The sequence below is a fragment of the Dendrobates tinctorius genome, unplaced genomic scaffold (assembly GCF_039654945.1).
Source record: "Dendrobates tinctorius isolate UK_male_01 unplaced genomic scaffold, ASM3965494v1 ptg000051l, whole genome shotgun sequence".
Classification (NCBI taxonomy): domain Eukaryota; kingdom Metazoa; phylum Chordata; class Amphibia; order Anura; family Dendrobatidae; genus Dendrobates; species Dendrobates tinctorius.
The window spans coordinates 9,521,345-9,543,793 of record NW_027361719.1 but is presented as its reverse complement, the minus strand read 5'-3'; the positions used below and the strand labels follow the sequence as shown (position 1 = coordinate 9,543,793).

At 44.9% G+C, this 22,449-nt stretch overlaps 1 protein-coding gene across 1 annotated transcript in view; it reads right to left on the bottom strand.

The window, feature by feature from the left end:
• Positions 1 to 1,735: 1,735 nt before the first annotated feature.
• Positions 1,736 to 22,449, bottom strand: part of LOC141091374 (uncharacterized) — a 102,441-nt gene continuing 81,727 nt past the window's right edge. The window contains exons 2-4 of the mRNA XM_073576930.1: positions 16,662 to 17,232; positions 15,643 to 16,551; positions 1,736 to 1,958 (exon numbers count right to left, since the gene is read on the bottom strand). Of these exons, the coding sequence (XP_073433031.1) occupies positions 1,736 to 1,958; positions 15,643 to 16,551; positions 16,662 to 17,232 (1,703 nt within the window). The remainder of the gene's footprint in view (positions 1,959 to 15,642; positions 16,552 to 16,661; positions 17,233 to 22,449) is intronic.

Here is a 22,449-nt window from a genome sequence, read left to right as displayed (position 1 = left end):
GTAGAAGATTTTTAAACTTAATTTCCCAAGAATAGGGGGCTTTGCAATGCTGACAGCCCACACTGCTTCACTGACAACCTACATAGAATAGTCTGTGGCTAGAAAAACTCACAGGACAAAAGACCACATGAAAATTGCTGAGAGAAAAGATCATAGTCTCTTATACGCTCACTTGGAAAATGGAAAATGCCCACATGGAATGTGGCCCAAACAGAAAAATGCTAACAGAGTATTTTTGCCATGCTCGAATAATATGATGAAGTCCAGAAATGTAGAGATAAATTATGTACCTAGGAAGGGGCAGATGGGACAATTGTACAATGGGCAAGGGGGTGCAGGGTGCCACCCAGACAGCGGCATTTTGCCGCCACCCACTGCTTGAATTTGGCTATTCTCCAGCTGGTTATAAAATTTACACTCAGCTCTGAGGAGGTGTAAACTTCAGACTACCGGAATCCAATTGTACTTACAGTACGTCTTTCAGCCCTGACCACTGGCACTTTCATCTCAGGGTGGCATGGAGATCAGGTCAGCTGATCCTACTGCTGATACTGATGAGCAGAGGGGAAAATGTGTGAGGAGACAATATGGGGAAGAACAAAGGTGAATGTGTGAGGAGACAGTATGAGGTGGAGGGGGAAATGTGTGACGAGACAGTGTGTCGGGGAGGAATGTAATATGCAAGGAGACAATGCCTGATAGTGCCACCCTATTACAATATCAGACATAGTGCCCCATCAAACTTCCACTTACAGAGTCCTCACCCTCCCAGTAAGGCCGGGGTCACACTGGCGAGGAATACGGCCGAGTGAGAGGCGCTAAAAGCACGCATTAGACACGGACCAATGATTCTCTATGGGGTCCCTCGCACCAGCCGTATATTTCTCATCCGTATTCTACGCTCCGTGCCAATCGCAGCATGCTGCGATTGTCAGCGTACTACGCCCGTAGTACGCCAATGCAAGTCTATGGGTGCACAAAAAATACGGATTACACACGGACCACACATGTGACTTGCGAGAAATACGCACCCGGTGTCTTTTAGCAAAGCCGGCAATTCAGTGCACGATACAGTAAACTCACACTGACAGTTTTAATAAAGAAACGAATGAATAGATATAGACACATAGAATACATATATATATATATATATGCATTCTATGTGTCTATATCTATTCTTTGGTTTCTGTTATAAACCTTGTCATAGGGCTCCATTATATGTCCATTTTGCAAGCCTGCGAGGAAATCTCGCCATACGGATGCCATACGGATTACATACGGATGCTGACATGCGCAAAATACGCGACCACACCTTGATTACGGATGACTTACGGAGCACTGTTTAGGGGCCATTCATCCGTATTACGCATGTAAAATACTGACCGTATTTTGCGTTGGTTAGTGTGACCCCGGCCTTACTCTCCAAACCACAGATATGTGAAGATGCAAACAGAAATTTATAGAATTGTTTCTTACCTGACTCCACTGTTTTCATTTGAGTTTTTTCACAGTAGTGGTATAGACTACTACCCTAAAGCATCAATAATCTTGTATTTGGCTTGCCAAAATGATGACCCACTATGCAGCTTCTCCACAGGCTCCTTAACACTCACTTTGAATCCAGCCCATAGTCTACACTCCCTGATGAACAGGCCTGCAGCTCACAAACCCACCAGTAATGGACAAGCCAAGGTCCACCAAACTCATGAATTCTGGTGTAAACCTGCTTGAAATGTCACAAAATATGGCGCAAGAAATAGCAATTGTCTGGGATCTTTACGCCAGTCTCGGCCACCTCCGCCAACTTTTGGAAAGTGGGTGGAGCTTCACAAGGAGAGCGCTTTGCAAGGCAGTACAGCCAATTCATCATACTGAAGACCACAAAAGTGGCGTGAAATACAACAGAACTGTACTCCAGTCCATGACTAGCATACATTTCTTGTTGTTGTGCATAGCAGCTGAAAGATATAACAAATTCAATAGTAGGCGTATGCCTCATAATGAATTTGGCACATCTTACTCCAGCGCACTGTTTATCAAGCAGGGAGCGTAATGGTGGAGATCAGAACTACTAACACTAATTGCTTTCTTAATAAAAGTTCAATTACATGCAGTAATAATCTTTACGTGTACAGCTGGAAACGACAATCATTGGTTGTAACAGACTGACAACTGCTCTTAGTAATTGCTTGCGCTGATTAAACATTACAGCCAGCTTTTAATCAGTGATCATGAGAGATAATACATATGCACAAACACTTTATTTGTTATACTGGGATCTATATTCCACAGATGAGAAGCATTCCTGTTGTTGCAGGATTGCCTACTAAGGCCTCTTTCACACATCAGGTTTTCGCCGTCAGGCGCGATCCGGCGCTTTTGACAGAAACCGGATCCGGCGAAATGCAATGCCGGATCCGGTTTCCCCCCCATTGACTTGCATTTGCGCCGGATCGCGCCGTATGGCCATGCGTTTCATCCGGTTTTCGCCGGATCCGGCAATGTGTCGCGATCCAGCGTCTGGAAAAAACGGCTACTGTAACGTTTTTTGTCTCCGGCGAAAAAGCCGGACACGCCGGATCCGGCACGTCCGGCTTTTTCACACAATGAAAGCCTATGAGCGCCGCAATGCGCCTGATCCGGCGAAAGCCGGATCCGGTGGCCGGATCCGTTTTTTTTGGTCTGAGCATGCTCAGTAGCTCTGCCCACAAGACATATATAAAAGCAAGACAGTGGGACCCACAGCCACACCCAACATGCCACCCAACAACCAAGCGAAGCAGGAGAAGGCAGCAGCTGGAACACCACCCACAGGCATGGAGTGTGGCCACCAGGAAGACAGCACATCATCTTCTGGGAGCCCTCCCTCGCATCGTCAGCGTTTGACGGTAAGTTTTTATTTCCAAAATCCATCATCTCTGTAATATATGTCTATTTATTGCCTTTTATTTCAAAACAGGATTCACAAGATGAAGAGGAGCTCCCAGAAGAAGAAGGAAGGGGTGGACAGACACCTGGAGTGGGCTCACAATTGGTAAGTTTTTTGCATCAAACGCAGAAACACAACATCACACTACACACAACACATAGAAAACAATGTTCTGCAGACCACACACAGCAAACAAATGCCTACATCCAAAGACATAACATTTTTTGTTTTCTTCTCTAGTCTTCCCAATCTGGTGCTCGGCCAAGAGGTCCTCGCAGTGCCTCCCAGGGTCGTCGGCGACAGCAACGCGGCGGTCACCAGCGTGTAAGTATAAATATTTTTGCTTTGTTTTTTTGCACTTTTTATTTCATTTCTTTTGTGGAGGCTAATTATGTTATTTTTGTCTTTTTCTTTAACAGCCTTCACAGCGTGCTCCCGACTCTGACGGTGAGGATGGAGGACTCGATGTGGACCACCTCATCGATCTCGTCAGAGAAAGGGAGCCGCTCTGGAATATGGCTGACCGCCGCCACGCTGACCTTATCGTTACCCGACGACTCTGGGAGGAAATCTGTTCGCTCCTTGTGGGCCGCTGGGAGGACCTCGATGTTCGGGCCCAGATTAAAGAGCGTAAGTATATACAGTACCGGTTGCTTGATGTAAACCAGTGTTTCCCGAACTCCAGTCCTCGTGGTCCCCACGGATCATGTGTTCAGGATTTCTATTTACTATGGAAATCCTGAAAACATGACCCCTGGGGACCATGAGGACTGGAGTTTGGGAAACACTGATGTTGTATACTAACCACTTTGTCCTTTCTCGTTTCAGGGAACAGAATTGTGAATCGGTGGCGGTCTGTGAGGGATTGTTTCAAGAAGGAGTTCAATAAAGAGATGCGGGCCCTGAGTGGATCTGGAGGACGCAGGAGCAAGTACAAGTACGCAGAAGCCCTGTCGTTCCTCCGGGAAACAATGGTCACTAGAAGGTAAATATTACACACCACATGTGAAAAAAAATGTTAGATGTAAATTTTTTTTTTCAGCCAGGGCCATACCATGTCAGTATTTTAATTGTTTTTTTTTTTCTCTTTATTCCACAGCACGGTGAGCAGCACTCGGGAGCCTGCACGATTGGACCCTTCTGAGGCGATCCCTGAGGAGACCGGCACCGAGGGACACTTCGACCGCCCCGGTACATCTGCACCTTCCCAGCCTTCCCACACATTCGACCCATCTGTCCCATCCACCAGCACAGGAGCATCGTGGCCGCCTACATTACATGAAGCTGCTGGTGAGGAGATCGCTTTCCCTTTACCCCACCCTTCTGCCCCTGCCACCTCTAGTACACCTGCGGGTACTGGGCGGCAGCGGCAGAGGGGTCAGGAAAAGACTTATGCGCCAGAGTTCTTGCATCTGAATGCATCTTTCCAGAACTGTCTAAAAGTCTTGTCAGAGCAAATCTCCGCAGGCTATCAGCAGATCAACTCCAGCATTCTGGAGGTGAAGACACTTCTGCAAACCATGCATTCAGAAGCAAGATCTTCGCCAAACCACACCTTTTTCAGGTCTGTTGTGGAGCGCATGGAAACGCTCTCTCCTGCCCAGCAGATGCATGTAATGCATTCATGCCACGCTGCTCTCCAGCAAGTTACCTCCCAACCTCCTCCTCCCACCACAGTAGTTCCTCCACCTGCACCCCCTCCAGCCACTTTCCATCCTCCCCCTCCTATTACATCTACACCCCCTCCAGCCACTTTCCATCCTCCCCCTCCTATTACATCTACACCCCCTCCAGCCACTTTCCATCCTCCCCCTCCTATTACATACCATCCACCTCCCCAGCACCATCCACCTCCCCAGCACCATCCACCTCCCCAGCACCATCCACCTCCCCAGCACCAGCCACCTCCCCAGCACCAGCAACCTCCCCAGCACCAGCAACCTCACCAGTACCAGCAACCTCCACAGTACCTGCAAACTCCCCAGTACCAGCAACCTCCCCAGTACCAGACATCTCCCCACTTCCAGCAACCTGCCCCGTACCAGACATCTCCCCACTTCCAGCAACCTGCCCCGTACCAGACATCTCCCCACTTCCAGCAACCTGCCCCGTACCAGACATCTCCCCACTTCCAGCAACCTGCCCCGTACCAAACTCCTTCCCCATACAACTTGCCATCAACATCATCTGCTCCTACAGTCCCTGCCCAACCCTCCACTCCACCACCCACCACCTCTTGTGCTTCCCACATGTCTACCCATTCTGTAGTTTTTTCCACACCTTCACCTCTAACTGTTCCTTCCCCACCACGATCCCAGTCCTCTCTCCACACTCCCAGTGTCGAAGTGTCCCGCAGCCCCTACAGCAGTATTTCCACCACACACTACACAGATTTATAATGTGTGTATTTAAATAAAAATGACCAGTTTTATGGTTTCAGTTTTATAGTTTCAAAGCTTTATTAAACAAGTTTATTAAAATTTTAAAAAAGTTTACTTAAAAAAAACATTTTTCAATAAAAGTTAAATTATTTTACACTGGTTGTCTGTCATTTCTTTCTGCGGCGAAAAAGGTTAAATACAGGGTATTTAAAAGGTGAAATGGTATTCAAAACTAGGTATATAACTGTCGGTAAATTTTAGCTTTTTGCCACAGTTGTGTTCCTGGTTGTGTTTGAAGCAAAGTATTTCACCTAAAAAGTTGTGTTTATTGTTGGTGATTTCCTAACAATGTACACAACTTTTGTTAAAAGGTGAAATACTTTGCATAAAACACAACCAGGTACACACCTGTGGCCTAAAGCTAAAAATAGAGACCATGACAAGATAGCCAACTTTGGTTGGCAAAGGTATATACTGTTGGTACAGAAGGTACACAAGTTTGGTTAGGGCACAAATCTTTCACACTCTGTCATCCTGCCAGTGTACTCTGCCTTGAGGTGACATAAAGTATAGTGCAAAATTGTCCCTCATTACTGAAACCGTCACATAACTTCTAGTGGTAATGTCATGGTAATCTTGCAAGGTGGTTTCTTCAGAGGTGTCCTCAATGGAAATGGGTTCCTTGCAGATAACAAAATTGTGGAGTACCACGCACGCTTTGATCACCTCGTCCACAGTTTCTGTCTTGAGGTTGATCGCAGTCAATAGGACCCGCCATTTGGCTGTCAGAATACCAAAGGTACATTCAACCATTCTTCTTGCTCTTGTGAGGCGGTAATTAAAAATGCGTTTTGGTCTTGTCAATCCTCTGCTAGAGTACGGTTTCAAAAAGTGTTCTGACAGCTGGAAGGCTTCATCCCCTACACAGACAAATGGCATAGGTGGACCAGATGTTTGCGGCAGCGGTCTAGGTGGTGGGAACTGGAAGGTGTTTCCATACAGTTTACGCCCCATGGCAGACAGTTTGAAAACTTGAGAGTCATTGGAGCGGCCATAGGCCCCAATATCAACCGCAATAAATTTGTATTCCGCGTCAGCGATGGCCATGAGGACAATTGAAAAATATTTCTTGTAATTGAAATATTCCTATCCCGATCCAGCTGGCTTTACAATGCGGATATGTTTCCCGTCCACAGCGCCCAAGCAGTTTGGAAACTGACATATCTGTTGAAACTTGTCAGCAATTTCAATCCACCTCTCTGTTGTGGGCTCTGGTAAAAACTCTTCAGCTAAGGAGTCCCACAGTGCACGGCATGTGTACTTCACAATTCCAGATATGGTGGAAATCCCGAGTCTGTACTGGAAATGCAGTGACGAAAGGGATTCTCCACTTGCAAGAAATCTGTGGGGAATTAAAAAACAATAAATTAGTTTTAAATCACAGCATTACATACCAAAACTGACCTATAACACTTGGAGATACAAACTACCACCAACAAGATTGCAGTGAAAGTGTGAGCATATCCAATAAATGTGGCTTACCTTAAAGTCACCATCAGACGCTCTGCGGGTGAAACAGAGAAGCGGCAATAGGTGTCCGCTTTTCTTATGAGGTGCGCAATGCGCTCCACCAAGTAATCAAAATTCTCCATTTTCATCCTAACATATCCAAAAAATTTATCCGGGTTTCGTCTAAGGTCCATGCAGAGTGTAGAATAGACCCCACGCGTCATTCTCTTGGCTGTGATGGGGTGGATCCACAAACGTCGTCTACGATGCCTGATGCGCTGCTGTCTCGCTCTCTCCTTCTCCAGAACAATCACCCTCAAACGATTCGCCTCCGCTGTAAAATCCGCCAAATTCTTCAAAATATTTCCAATGACAACATCCATCTTCGCCAGTAACTTGCTCTTCTCTCCAACCTGCACTTTCTCCTCTACAACCTGTCAAAGAAGGGCTGTAGGAACATGCTATATATAGTTTTCCAGTAGCCAATCCCGTTCGGAAGGCCACAAGGTTCAATTTTAAAAAACGGATCCGGCGTAATCCGTCGAAAAACGGATAGAAAAACGGATGAACCGGATGAGACGGATCCGGTTTGTCTGTCAAGAAAAAGACGGATCCGGCAGAAAACCGGATCCGCCACATCCGGTTTTACGAAACATTTGCCGGATCCGGCGTTCCGGCACGACGCCGGATCGCGCCTGACGCCGAAAACCTGATGTGTGAAAGTAGCCTTATTGCCTGCTTAGGCTTCCTTCACACATCAGGTTTTTTCCAACAGGCAGGATCCTGCTATTTGTTAAAAAAACGGATCCCGCGAAAGCTGCTGCCGGATCCGGTTTTCTCTCATTGAATTGTATTAGCGCTGTATCATGCCGTATGGCCTTCCGTTTCTTCCAGTTTTCGCTGGCTAAATGTTTAATTCCAGCATCTGTAAAAAACATCTGGCGCTTCCGTTTTTTTTGCTATAATTGAAGCCTATGGGCGCCGAAATGCGCCGGATCCGGAAAAAGACGGATTCAGCCATTGGATCCTGTTTTTTAAGTCTGCGCATGCTCAGATTAGATTGGCCAGCCCCCAGGAAACAGATATAAACCTGCTAGACGAATCCGGTAGAAAAACAGATCCGTTTCTTCACTTCTCCAAAATTTATGCCGGATCCGTTTTTTTAACAAATAGCCGGATCCTGCCTGTCGGAAAAAACCTGATATGTGAAAGTAACCTTACAGAGTCATTCTCATGGCCATGGGATGCCGCACAGGATGGCTATGAATGCAGCCCAACACAGATTCCCAGTGAGCCACAGTGCTTAACTTTATAGTGAGCTGCAGGCCCAGTTTTTACAACTGCATGCACTTTCATTTTTGCAAATGCAACAATCAGTATTGAACGCCACTGAGGTAAAAAGCTGGATTAGGTCGGAGTGCTTGCCATCTTGTCCAACTTCTGTCATCATATCTGTGTGTCTGCAGCCTGTAATCTTTCCTCATCTCCACAGTCTAGGTGGGTGTATATTCAGCAGTCCCAGTGTCTTCTATGTGATGTATATAAAGCAGTCTCAGTGTACCCTATGTTATGTATATACAAGAGTCTCAATGTGTCCTATATGATGCATACAGCAGTCCTGGGGTATCTTATATAATGTATAAAGCATTCTCAGTGTATCCTATGTGATGTATATACAGCAGTCTCAGTGTATTCTATGTGATGTATATACATCAGTCTCAGGCTATTCTATGTGATGTATACACTAGTCTCAGTCTATCCTATGTGATGTATATACAGCAGTCTCAGTGTATTCTATGTGATGTACATAGTCTCAGTCTATCCTATGTGATGTATAGACAGCAGTCTCAGTGTATTCTATGTGATGTACATAGTCTCTGTATATCCTATGTGATGTCTCAGTGTCTTCTATGTAATGTATATGCAGCAGTCTCAATGTATTCTATGTGATGTATATACATCAGTCTCAGGCTATTCTATGTGATGTATACACTTGTCTCAGTTTATCCTATGTGATGTATATACAGCAGTCTCAGTGTATTCTACGTGATGTACATAGTCTCAGTCTATCCTATGTGATGTATATACAGCAGTCTCAGTGTATTCCATGTGATGTACATAGTCTCAGTATATCCTATGTGATGTATATACAGCAGTCACAGTGTCTTCTATGTGTTGTATATACAGCAGTCTCAATGTATTCTATGTGATGCATATGGTAGTCTCAGTTTATGCTATGTGATGTACATACAGCAGTCTCAGTGTATTCTATGTGATGTATATGGTAATCTCAGTGTATCATATGTTGTGGATGCTAATCAAGTCATGTAGCAGGCTGCCAACAGGTCGTCGGATGATGGGGCTACAGATGTGCTTTACACTGAGTATTCAGTCAAGGATTAAGACATGCCCCCTAACAAATCCATTTACTTCAATAATGGAAAAGAAATCCAAAGGATAAACGTTTGGACCAACTTTCACATCCCTTTCATCAGAATCCTTTTTACTGGACACAAAAGCATAGTTTGATGTGCATTATGTTGTAAATCTCTGTAAAATGTAAGCAATTTATAAAAGAAAAGGAGAGAATTATCCCCAGTTGCAAAATTTTGCAGGTGACCAGATGTCTCACATGACAAATTGAGCCTATTCCTCTTCTCTGAAGAGAAACAAAAAAGTAAATGAATACAAATATGTGATTGTGAACATAACATATTCCTGGGCCGAGTTCTGTAAATGGATTGTAATTTTTTGGTGCAACCGCTTATGTCCTTCTTTTTGCATCCGATTTTCTCTTTGATGTTGGAACGTTCACACTTTATTAAAGCTGCAGTAAAGAAAAATGTGGAGGAGCTTCCTGTCACCGCCAATGAGATGGCATCTTTCATTTTCAATGGGGAATTTTAAAAAAAGAGAACTGAAATCTGATTATTTCATTTGGATGACAACTCTAAACTTTCCTGACATGATTAATCTTACCCATGACAGAGAGAGCTCCAACTAATACTGTAACTTTAATGTCATATTTTATCTAGTTTTAGGAACCTTTTACTTGATTAAAATGACATTGTGAGTTATAATGAGGGTTATTTATAATTACTGGCCTAGAAAAAGAGGAAAACCTTGTCATTTGAAGCATTGTTTAGACACGTGATTTTAAGATGTTTTTAATATGGGTAGATTTTTGTGTCTGTTTTATGTGATGTGTGTGCTCCTCTTCTCCTCAGCGCCACCTTGTAACCAACTATATGTTCAATAAAGGTTTTTTACTTCACTATATCTACGTTATTATTTAGGACTAAAGAGTCTGGTTCTTTGTTTCTGATTGGTTTCTGTGTTTTCCCCCCAAAAAAAGTTTGTCCAGCAGATATATGTGTACATAATGATGTATTATATGATTTTGTATATAGATTCTTACATAAATTACTTACCTTGTTCAGGATTTGTTGTTTAATGCACCCATATATAAGTCTATGGGTACGTGAAAAACATTGGACTGCACTCAGATGACATCCGAGTGCAGTCCGATTTATGCAAACACAGAAACAATGGAGAAGATGGAGGAATTGAGCTCTCCGTCTTCTCCACTCCTGTGCTGTGATTCTCGCATGCGAGAGGATAGGATCACACCAAGATGACACTTGGTTCACAAAGTCTGAGAGAATCTACAGCCGTGTGAGCGAGCCCTTAAACGCATGCATGGGAAAACTGAGATTGGAAAAAAACTGAGAAATAAAAAACTCAAACTTTTTTTTTTGTTTGAAACGTTTCCTGTGTTGGATAATCATTGAGACATGGCTCATTAACAATGTCCTGTTTGGTAAGCATTGGTCCACATTGGGGTGCTGGCCACTGGGGGCTCCCCGCCCTGTGGTTACACTTTATGTTCGCAGGCCTATCAGGCCATAATTACGTCAGATGGGGCTTGTAACATCATACCAGAGTGGTGTCATTGCACCTCCTGTGACATGCTCTGCAGCTGTGGGCCTCTGTAGGGCCAGACGAAGGAGGAGGACAGAGCCACTTAGCGTGGGAGTGGGGACTTGTAAGAGATTGGGATTTTTTTAAACGGTAAAGCACTGTGGGGGCAAACCATGAGGGCTCAATGGGGCCATATAGGTGCCTACATTAATGTATGGGGCCAGAAATGGGGGACATTATAACAATATGAGAGCCACATAGGGGGCATTATTTATGGGGCACATAATTGAGGGACATTGCAATATAGGGGTCATAATTGGGGAACATGATTTATAGGGACCAGAATTGGTGAACATTATGACCATATGGAGCCAACATAAGAGACATAACATTTTGGTGCCAGAATTGGGTGACATTGTTACAATATGGGGGCCACATTGGGGGACATAACTTATGGGATCCAGAATTGGGGGACATTATTACTATAAGGGGACCACATAAGGGGGCAATGTTAATTGATGGGGTCAGAATTAAGGGATATAATTACTATATTGGGGCCATAAGAGGGACAGTAGCACATGGAGGCCACCTAGTGGAACATTATTAATATTTTGGGGCCATTTAGAAGGATGTTATTAGTATATGGAGGCTATATTGGGGAAGTTGTTAATGTATGGATCCGCATTGTGAATGTTAATAATATTTGGAACCACATCGGAGAATATCACTACAATTTTGGGCCCATGAAGAGGGACGTTACACCTGTATGGGGCACAATAGGTGGACAATATTACTATACTAGCTGAAGAGCTCGGCGCTGTCCAGGCATAGTAACTAACTACAGTTAGTTATAACAAATTATAATGATTATATCTATCTATATATATATAAAAGTGAATGTATGTATCTGTGTGTGTATCACCAACCAATCACGAAGTATCTTTCATTTCACCAGAGCTGTTTAAAAGAAGCTAAGCTGTGATTGGTTGCTATGAGCAACAGTTTTCCTTGCAACCAATCACTAAGCAAAGAAGCTGAGCTGTGATTGGTTTATATGAGCAATAGTTTTCTCACTTCACGACAACACCTCAGCAGACACTGCCATGGTGGGAAAAATCTAATATCCCCGGGAACATAAGCTCCCAGCCATTGTCTGCCCCCAGAAAGGAGCAGAGAGCACATGACAGAAATGAATCCTCCACTCCATGCCCATATACCCATCAGACATCCTCCATCCCGTAGACACATCTTCCCTCTTAAAGGGATCTCCGGTATGGAAGTTAGGATGTGGGATATTAGTGGTAGTAGTCCGGTGGCTCTGGCTGACGGGATGATGTGGGATATTAGGTGTAGTAGTCCGATGGCTCTGGCTGACGGGATGATGTGGTATATTAGTGGTAGTAATCCGGTTGCTCTGGCTGACGGGATGATGTGGGATCAGGGGCGGACCTACCGCCCGTGCAGACCGTGCATTGCACGGGGGCCCCGGGGGAGAGGGGGCCCCTCCAGCCTCCAGCACCGCATGGCTAATTATGTCAAAATTCAAATTAGCCATGTGTATTGAATTGAGGAGAGCAGCGCTGTGGGAGGCAAAGGGGCCCCTGTGAGGCAGGGCCGACTCCACACCCCCCCCGCTCCCCGCACTGAAGGAGGCAATGATGGAGCCTGGAGGAGAGAGTGCCAGCTGATGCTCCCTCTCCCATCATTCCACGCTCTGCCTCTGACACAGCGGGTGCGCGATGACGTCATCGCGCTCTCACTGTGTACCAGGCTGTGCAGGAGAGGAGACAGGAGCCGGGAGCAACGCAGTCACAAGGAGAAGGTGAGGAGTGTGTTGTTTTTTTTGTTTTTTTTAAATCAGTGTTAGGCTAATTTCACACTTGCTTTTTTTTCCAGCGCGTTTTTAGCGCAAAAAAACGCATAGAAAAAACGCATACAAATGCATACAAACGCTGCATTTTTTTCAAGCATTTTTATGCGCATGCAGGAAAAAAACGCATCGTTTTTGTGCGTTTGTATGCGTTTTTTGTGCGTTTGCGTTTTTTTACAGATTTTGGAAAAACCCCCCAAAAAAGAAAAAAAAAACATTCAACAACACACAAGACCAATGGGACTTCATTGTGGGTGTGGTATGTTAATATATAGACCCTGTCTACAGTATTCTTCACATTTGCTTGATTCTTCTCGTGACCATGGTTCTGCGCTGGAAGAGTTTTCACTTCAACTTGGATTTGGACATCGCGATGGCTCAGGCGTATGCAGTTGCTTGCCATGAACAAAGGAAGAGAGAGAGGCAGCAAAGACGGCAGCGGCGGCGTATGTGGATACATCCGATTGTTGAACTCCGGGAGAGCCGTGGGGCATACCACACCCTCTACAGCGAGCTCCAGGCAAACCCGGAGAAATTTACAGATTATATCCGGATGTCCCAAGAAAGTTTCAGGGATTTGCTTGCTCGTGTCCAACAATCCATCCGGAGACAGGACACACAGCTCCGTCGTGCGATTCCTCCTGAGGAACGGCTACTGGTGACATTACGGTATGTAATATTTAAAAACCAAGGGGTGCGGTCTGATGGGTTTTTTTTAAATTTAGTATTCAAAACCTTGGGTAATTAGTTTTCGTGAATGTACTAATATTTTATTTTATAGTTTTTTAAAATAATATACATAAATATTAATTTTACTTCTTTGTCTGTTCACAGATTCCTGGCGACTGGAGAAACCCTATCTTCACTACACTTCCAGTACCGTATTGGAATCTCTACCTTGTCTGGAATTGTTGCTGACACCTGCCGGGCTCTCTGGAATGTTCTTTGTCCAGAATGTATGCCCCTGCCCACCGCTGAAAAGTGGATGGAAATTGCTGACAAATTCTGGACAGTATGCAATTTTCCCAACTGTTTGGGAGCTGTTGATGGTAAACACATACGGATCATCAAACCCAAAAGAACGGGATCTGAGTACTATAATTACAAAAAGTACTTTTTAATAGTACTCATGGCCATTGCGGATGCCGGATGTATGTTTGTAGCAGTGGACATTGGAGCATTTGGCCGTGGTAATGACTCACAGGCTTTTAAAAACTCAGACATGGGCCGGAGGTTGTATGGCAACCAATTTAATTTCCCTATGCCACGGCCTCTTCCTCACACCGAAGCTCCGCCACTGCCCTTTGTAATGGTTGGCGATGAGGCTTTTCAAATGTGCGGAAACTTACTGAAACCCTACTCCAGCCGGGACTTGGACCACACCAAAAAAATATTTAATTACAGGCTGACCAGGGCCAGAAGAACTGTCGAGTGTGCTTTTGGGATTCTTGTCTCCAGATGGCGAATTCTGGGCACGGCCATTAATCTTAAACATGAAACAGTCGATGAGGTGGTGAAGGCCTGTGTGGTTCTACATAACTTTGTGATGGCTAAAGAGCACCCGACCTTTGAACTGGACGATGATGCTCCTAACCCATTGCCTGAATTCACTCAGCACACTCTCAGGTCATCCGTTGAAGTTGGCCAAATGAGGGACCAATTTGCGGCCTACTTTATTTCTGATGTAGGACGGGTGCACTGGCAAGATGAAATGGTGTAATTGTTTTTGTTTGTTTATGGTAATAAAAAACCTTATTTGATACCATTACTGAGTGCACTATATTTTTTAAACTCCAATTAAATAAAAAACTTCCCATGTATAACTGAATTTTTTGATGTTCACACACCTGGGCAGGTAAATACACATATGAGTTAAAATGCAGCATTGCTAGTCTGCGTGAAATATATTGGAACGAGCAAAGCTGCAGGCCATGAATCAGGAAACCAATTTTTTTCAAGAGAAAATTGTCCAACTAGTTGAAAAAAAAGTATGTGATTTTTTCAAAACCCAACCCTCAAAACCCAACCCCAATGAAAGTCAATGGGGAATACAAGTCAGCATTGAGTGGATGAATGTAATCAGCTCAATTCCAACTGTTATTTAAAATTGTGGTAGTGTAGAAATAGACAAGTTTCTAGAGTTATTACACTAGGCCTTGGAATGACTATACTAGGCCGTGGTATTTCAAATATGAGTATAGTAGGCCTTGGGCCTACTAGTATAGTCATATGTGAAATACCACGGCCTAGTATAGTCATACCAAGGCCTACTGTAATAACTCGATTTTTACCAACTAGGATCTTGTTTCACAAAAAACAAACTGGTGAAACTTTTTAAGAAAGAAACTTATTTTTTAGACAAGTTTCAACAGTTTGTTTTTCATGAAACCAGATCCAAGTTGGTAAAACTCGAGTTATTACACTAGGCCTTGGTATGACTATACTAGTCCGTGTTATTTCACATATGACTATACTAGGCCTTGGGTTGGTTTTTAACATGTATTTACCCATCAGTGTGTGTGAGCGGCGCAAACAACATTAATGAAACTTTGTAATGGTGAACCACAAATGTAAATTTATTTTTAATCACAAAAATAAACCAAAAAATTATTTTTTCCGGCGTTTGGGGCAGATGGTTTCAATTTGGGGGTGTGCAGGGAATATGCAACACTTGCTGTTGAAGACGGTGTTTGAGGGGAAGGGGCAACAAAACTTGTGGGGGAAGGTAGTCCAGTTAAGGGAATTAAACTAGGAACACGTGGAGGAGAGGAAATCTGTTCAGGTACATTTGTTGTAATGGCATGTCGCCGTAGGCTTGTGTGCCTGGACGACTTTGGCCCAATGCCCGCCTTGATTGATTTCGCCTTGAACTTGGGGCAAATATTGAGTGTAGGTCCCCCGTCTGCTGGGGTGGCTGCTGCTGCTGCTGAGGTGGCTGCTGCTGCTGAGGTGGCTGCTGCTGCTGCTGAGGTGGCTGCTGTTGCTGAGGTGGCTGCTGCTGCTGCTGAGGTGGCTGCTGCTGAGGTGGCTGCTGCTGAGGTGGCTGCTGCTGCTGCTGCTGCTCTTGGTTGGCAGTGCTCGTCCTTGCAGGAGGACTGGTGGCGGCAGTGATGGTCCAGGTTTGCGGAGTGGTGGTGGCAGGGCTACTACATGTTGTTGTAGCGGCAGGGCTGTTCCATGTTTGCCTAGTGGTGGCTGAGCTCCACGCATGCATGGGAGTGGCGGTGGTGCTCCAGACAGGAGCAGCGCTTGCCATGGTGGTGTCGGTGAAGTGACCAGCTGCACTCAGACTTGTGGTGGTGTAACGGTGGGTGTCCTGGCTTTGAATAGAGGTGTCCGTGCAGTGGTATGCAGCACAAGTCGGTAGTGAGGTGAAGCGAGTCAATGGTGGCACAGGTGGAAATGACACCACTGACTGCTGACCGTACCGATTATGCTGCATAGCCTGCAAGAAAGCATTGTTGCAGGCCTGCAGCACATTCAGCTGTTGCTCAGGACTAAGGTGTTCCGCCATGCCCTTTTCAATCTTACTAAAAAAATGGTGTGCTGGTCTGTTGAGGTCGGCCTCCAGACGGTCAAGGCGCTGTTCTACAGAATTGAAGCGGTGTTCAAAGTGGTTAAAACCACGTTCCATGAGTGCAAAACCGCTTTCAACTCTGTCAGACAGCGACTTGAGGCTGGAATTAAAGGCCTCGCTCAAATGCATAAACTCAGGCAAGACATTCCTGTCCAAGGCCCTCTGCCGCTGGCGGGTAGTGCCCGCATAACCAGTGGCAGAGACCTGGGACAGGGGAACACCTGATGGCCCAGCTTCCTGGTCACCAGCTGTGTGTGTGGCTGACCTGCAAGGTGCTTCATGGCTGTCGGATGGCTGGGACGGGTCAGAGGACGTCCGAGGAAGGACCGCTCCAGGGCCAGGTTGCAGGGTGCTGCTCCAGGTGCTGTGGAAGAAAGGAAAATCATTACTACCATGCCTTTACAAGAAGCATCAGCTGTGGATTAGAAAAACACAGATTAATAAAAATAAAACCCCAAAATTTATAATACTTACGATCTCGTGGCAAGGACCGGTCTTAGGAACTGCAACGCGTGATAGTGACGGTATCTAGTTCTGGTCCTTGACGCAGATCCACTGCGAACCTGGCCCTCAGCACGAACATCACTGTTGAAGCGGTCCTTGATCGAACGCCAACGTGTTCGGACTTTGTCCACTGTTGGGAAAAAAAAAACAGTGCCGTCAAGGACAACAGTCACTGCGGCACAATATAGCAATACAATACTCAAAGCAGTCACTGTAGAGCCCGATGACACTGTTGGGTTTCCTGCTAGAATATACCTAGCACGAAACCCCACAGTGCCGTCAAGGACAACAGTCACTGCGGCACAATATAGCAATACAATGCTCAAAGCAGTCACTGTAGAGCCCGATGACACTGTTGGGTTTCCTGCTAGAATATACCTAGCACGAAACCCAACAGTGCCGTCAAGGACAACAGTCACTGCGGCACAATATAGCAATACAATACTCAAAGCAGTCACTGTAGAGCCCGATGACACTGTTGGGTTTCCTGCTAGAATATACCTAGCACGAAGCCCAACAGTGCCGTCAAGGACAACAGTCACTGCGGCACAATACAGAGCAGGGAAATACTCACTAAACGCCTTTTTGGAGGATGCTGTGGCGCTGTCCCAGCCATCCATCAACGCTGCGGCCACCTCATTCCATAGCCGCCGGGTCACCACATTGTCCTTGTACAGCCGGTCACGGCTGTCCCACAACGGCGCACGCTCCTGGACCAGGCTGATGAGCTGCTCATTATCCAGGTAGACGTCTAAATCCCGTTGTGGAACCTAGACAAAACACATTCATTAGAATAATCAAATTTAAATTGAATAAAAAGTTACAAAAAAAAGAAACATAAAAAATAGTAAAAATAGAAGATAAAAAATAAAGAACATTACAAATCATTTGATACATACATTCCGTATCACCACCGGGACTTGGCTTCGCTGCTCCTGCTCTTCGCCCTCAGTAGTCCCGTCCGCAGAAGATGATGATGATGATGTCTTAAAAAAGTTGAAAAAAACGTAAGAGATTTGGAGTAGCAGCAGATATACTTACCAGATGCACGAAAATAATCTCCTCACGGTCTGCTTGCGCCAATTCCTGCCGCGATGGGGAATATTCGGATTCTGAAGACATACTGCATGTAAAAATAATAAAAATCATTAGTACATACATAATTTAAAAGGACAGGCATATAATGTAATATACTCACATTCTTGACGCTGATAGAAGATGGGTTCCTTGGTGACTGTCTGCTCTCCAATCTGTCAGTGTAGTAGTGGCAGAGTTTTGGCAGGCACCTCCTTTATATAGACTTTTTTTTTTTTACTTTAGAAGTTTATAACTAGTACAACAAGTGGACACCACCAAAAAAACGCAGCGCTACAAAAAACGCATACATGCGCATGCCAGTGCGCACGTATGCGCATCCATAGGCTATAATGGCCATTTTTAGCGCAAAACGTGCGCATACGTGCGCATGCGCTTTTTTGCAGTGTGGGGTGCAGCACGCAAGCATCCCATAAGCAAAGCATCACAGAAGATAAGCATCCAGCAAAACGGCAGTTATACATGGCATGGAATTAACATTCATCTTCTCTCTTCACACAGGTAATCAACTGAGCCACCCTGCATGTATTTACTCCATTCACTGCCAGCAAGCAGCCTGAATGATACAACTTCCCACCTCTGCTGCCTCTATTCTCTGCTGTAATATATCCAAATGGTAATCAACTGAGCCACCCTGCATGTATTTACTCCATTCACTGCCAGCAAGCAGCCTGAATGATACAACTTCCCACCTCTGCTGCCTCTATTCTCTGCTGTAATATATCCAAATGGTAATCAACTGAGCCACCCTGCATGTATTTACTCCATTCACTGCCAGCAAGCAGCCTGAATGATACAACTTCCCACCTCTGCTGCCTCTATTCTCTGCTGTAATATATCCAAATGGTACAACTCCATACTTCTGCTGCTTTACCATTTTGCTGCATATTTAAATGTGCTTGCTAAAGCTTTGGTATAATTCATTTGTTGCACTGTATGTAATACTTACTGCTTTAGATCTGTGACTGGGGCCTTTCTAGATCTTATCAGGTGGAAGGTGCTATAGCATTTTGCCACATCTTGGTCTAGTGCCTTTGATCATCTAACCATCCCCTGGTGTGCTGGCCCCAGCTGCCAAATTATACCCAACCAGCTCCCACAATCCCTCTGTCCTGACCCTGTAGTGTGGCCTATATATGTAGTAGTTGCTAAGGGGAAGCACGCAGTGTGGGGTACAGCACGCATGCATCCCATAAGCAAAGCATCACAGAAAATAAGCATCCAGCAAAACGGCAGTTATACATGGCATGGAATTAACATTCATCTTCTCTCTTCACACAGGTAATCAACTGAGCCACCCTGCATGTATTTACTTCATTCACTGCCAGCAAGCAGCCTGAATGATACAACTTCCCACCTCTGCTGCCTCTATTCTCTGCTGTAATATATCCAAATGGTAATCAACTGAGCCACCCTGCATGTATTTACTCCATTCACTGCCAGCAAGCAGCCTGAATGATACAACTTCCCACCTCTGCTGCCTCTATTCTCTGCTGTAATATATCCAAATGGTACAACTCCATACTTCTGCCGCTTTACCATTTTGCTGCATATTTAAATGTGCTTGCTAAAGCTTTGGTATAATTCATTTGTTGCACTGTATGTAATACTTACTGCTTTAGATCTGTGACTGGGGCCTTTCTAGATCTTATCAGGTGGAAGGTGCTATAGCATTTTGCCACATCTTGGTCTAGTGCCTTTGATCATCTAACCATCCCCTGGTATGCTGGCCCCAGCTGCCAAATTATACCCAACCATCTCCCACAATCCCTCTGTCTTGACCCTGTAGTGTGGCCTATATATGTAGTAGTTGCTAAGGGGAAGCACGCAGTGTGGGGTACAGCACGCAAGCATCCCATAAGCAAAGCATCACAGAAGATAAGCATCCAGCAAAACGGCAGTTATACATGGCATGGAATTAACATTCATCTTCTCTCTTCACACAGGTAATCAACTGAGCCACCCTGCATGTATTTACTCCATTCACTGCCAGCAAGCAGCCTGAATGATACAACTTCCCACCTCTGCTGCCTCTATTCTCTGCTGTAATATATCCAAATGGTAATCAACTGAGCCACCCTGCATGTATTTACTCCATTCACTGCCAGCAAGCAGCCTGAATGATACAACTTCCCACCTCTGCTGCCTCTATTCTCTGCTGTAATATATCCAAATGGTACAACTCCATACTTCTGCTGCTTTACCATTTTGCTGCATATTTAAATGTGCTTGCTAAAGCTTTGGTATAATTCATTTGTTGCACTGTATGTAATACTTACTGCTTTAGATCTGTGACTGGGGCCTTTCTAGATCTTATCAGGTGGAAGGTGCTATAGCATTTTGCCACATCTTGGTCTAGTGCCTTTGATCATCTAACCATCCCCTGGTATGCTGGCCCCAGCTGCCAAATTATACCCAACCATCTCCCACAATCCCTCTGTCTTGACCCTGTAGTGTGGCCTATATATGTAGTAGTTGCTAAGAGGAAGCACGCAGTGTGGGGTACAGCACGCAAGCATCCCATAAGCAAAGCATCACAGAAGATAAGCATCCAGCAAAACGGCAGTTATACATGGCATGGAATTAACATTCATCTTCTCTCTTCACACAGGTAATCAACTGAGCCACCCTGCATGTATTTACTCCATTCACTGCCAGCAAGCAGCCTGAATGATACAACTTCCCACCTCTGCTGCCTCTATTCTCTGCTGTAATATATCCAAATGGTAATCAACTGAGCCACCCTGCATGTATTTACTCCATTCACTGCCAGCAAGCAGCCTGAATGATACAACTTCCCACCTCTGCTGCCTCTATTCTCTGCTGTAATATATCCAAATGGTACAACTCCATACTTCTGCTGCTTTACCATTTTGCTGCATATTTAAATGTGCTTGCTAAAGCTTTGCTATAATTCATTTGTTGCACTGTATGTAATACTTACTGCTTTAGATCTGTGACTGGGGCCTTTCTAGATCTTATCAGGTGGAATGTGCTATAGCATTTTGCCACATCTTGGTCTAGTGCCTTTGATCATCTAACCATCCCCTGGTGTGCTGGCCCCAGCTGCCAAATTATACCCAACCAGCTCCCACAATCCCTCTGTCCTGACCCTGTAGTGTGGCCTATATATGTAGTAGTTGCTAAGGGGAAGCACGCAGTGTGGGGTACAGCACGCAAGCATCCCATAAGCAAAGCATCACAGAAGATAAGCATCCAGCAAAACGGCAGTTATACATGGCATGGAATTAACATTCATCTTCTCTCTTCACACAGGTAATCAACTGAGCCACCCTGCATGTATTTACTCCATTCACTGCCAGCAAGCAGCCTGAATGATACAACTTCCCACCTCTGCTGCCTCTATTCTCTGCTGTAATATATCCAAATGGTAATCAACTGAGCCACCCTGCATGTATTTACTCCATTCACTGCCAGCAAGCAGCCTGAATGATACAACTTCCCACCTCTGCTGCCTCTATTCTCAGCTGTAATATATCCAAATGGTACAACTCCATACTTCTGCTGCTTTACCATTTTGCTGCATATTTAAATGTGCTTGCCAAAGCTTTGGTATAATTCATTTGTTGCACTGTATGTAATACTTACTGCTTTAGATCTGTGACTGGGGCCTTTCTAGATCTTATCAGGTGGAAGGTGCTATAGCATTTTGCCACATCTTGGTCTAGTGCCTTTGATCATCTAACCATCCCCTGGTGTGCTGGCCCCAGCTGCCAAATTATACCCAACCAGCTCCCACAATCCCTCTGTCCTGACCCTGTAGTGTGGCCTATATATGTAGTAGTTGCTAAGGGGAAGCACGCAGTGTGGGGTACAGCACGCAAGCATCCCATAAGCAAACCATCACAGAAGATAAGCATCAAGCAAAACGGCAGTTATACATGGCATGGAATTAACATTCATCTTCTCTCTTCACACAGGTAATCAACTGAGCCACCCTGCATATATTTACTCCATTCACTGCCAGCAAGCAGCCTGAATGATACAACTTCCCACCTCTGCTGCCTCTATTCTATGCTGTAATATATCCAAATGGTAATCAACTGAGCCACCCTGCATGTATTTACTCCATTCACTGCCAGCAAGCAGCCTGAATGATACAACTTCCCACCTCTGCTGCCTCTATTCTCTGCTGTAATATATCCAAATGGTACAACTCCATACTTCTGCTGCTTTACCATTTTGCTGCATATTTAAATGTGCTTGCTAAAGCTTTGGTATAATTCATTTGTTGCACTGTATGTAATATTTACTGCTTTAGATCTGTGACTGGGGCCTTTCTAGATCTTATCAGGTGGAAGGTGCTATAGCATTTTGCCACATCTTTGTCTAGTGCCTTTGATCATCTAACCATCCCCTGGTGTGCTGGCCCCAGCTGCCAAATTATACCCAACCAGCTCCCACAATCCCTCTGTCCTGACCCTGTAGTGTGGCCTATATATGTAGTAGTTGCTAAGGGGAAGCACAAAGTGTGGGGTACAGCACGCAAGAATCCCATAAGCAAAGCATCACAGAAGATAAGCATCCAGCAAAACGGCAGTTATACATGGCATGGAATTAACATTCATCTTCTCTCTTCACACAGGTAATCAACTGAGCCACCATGCATGTATTTACTCCATTCACTGCCAGCAAGCAGCCT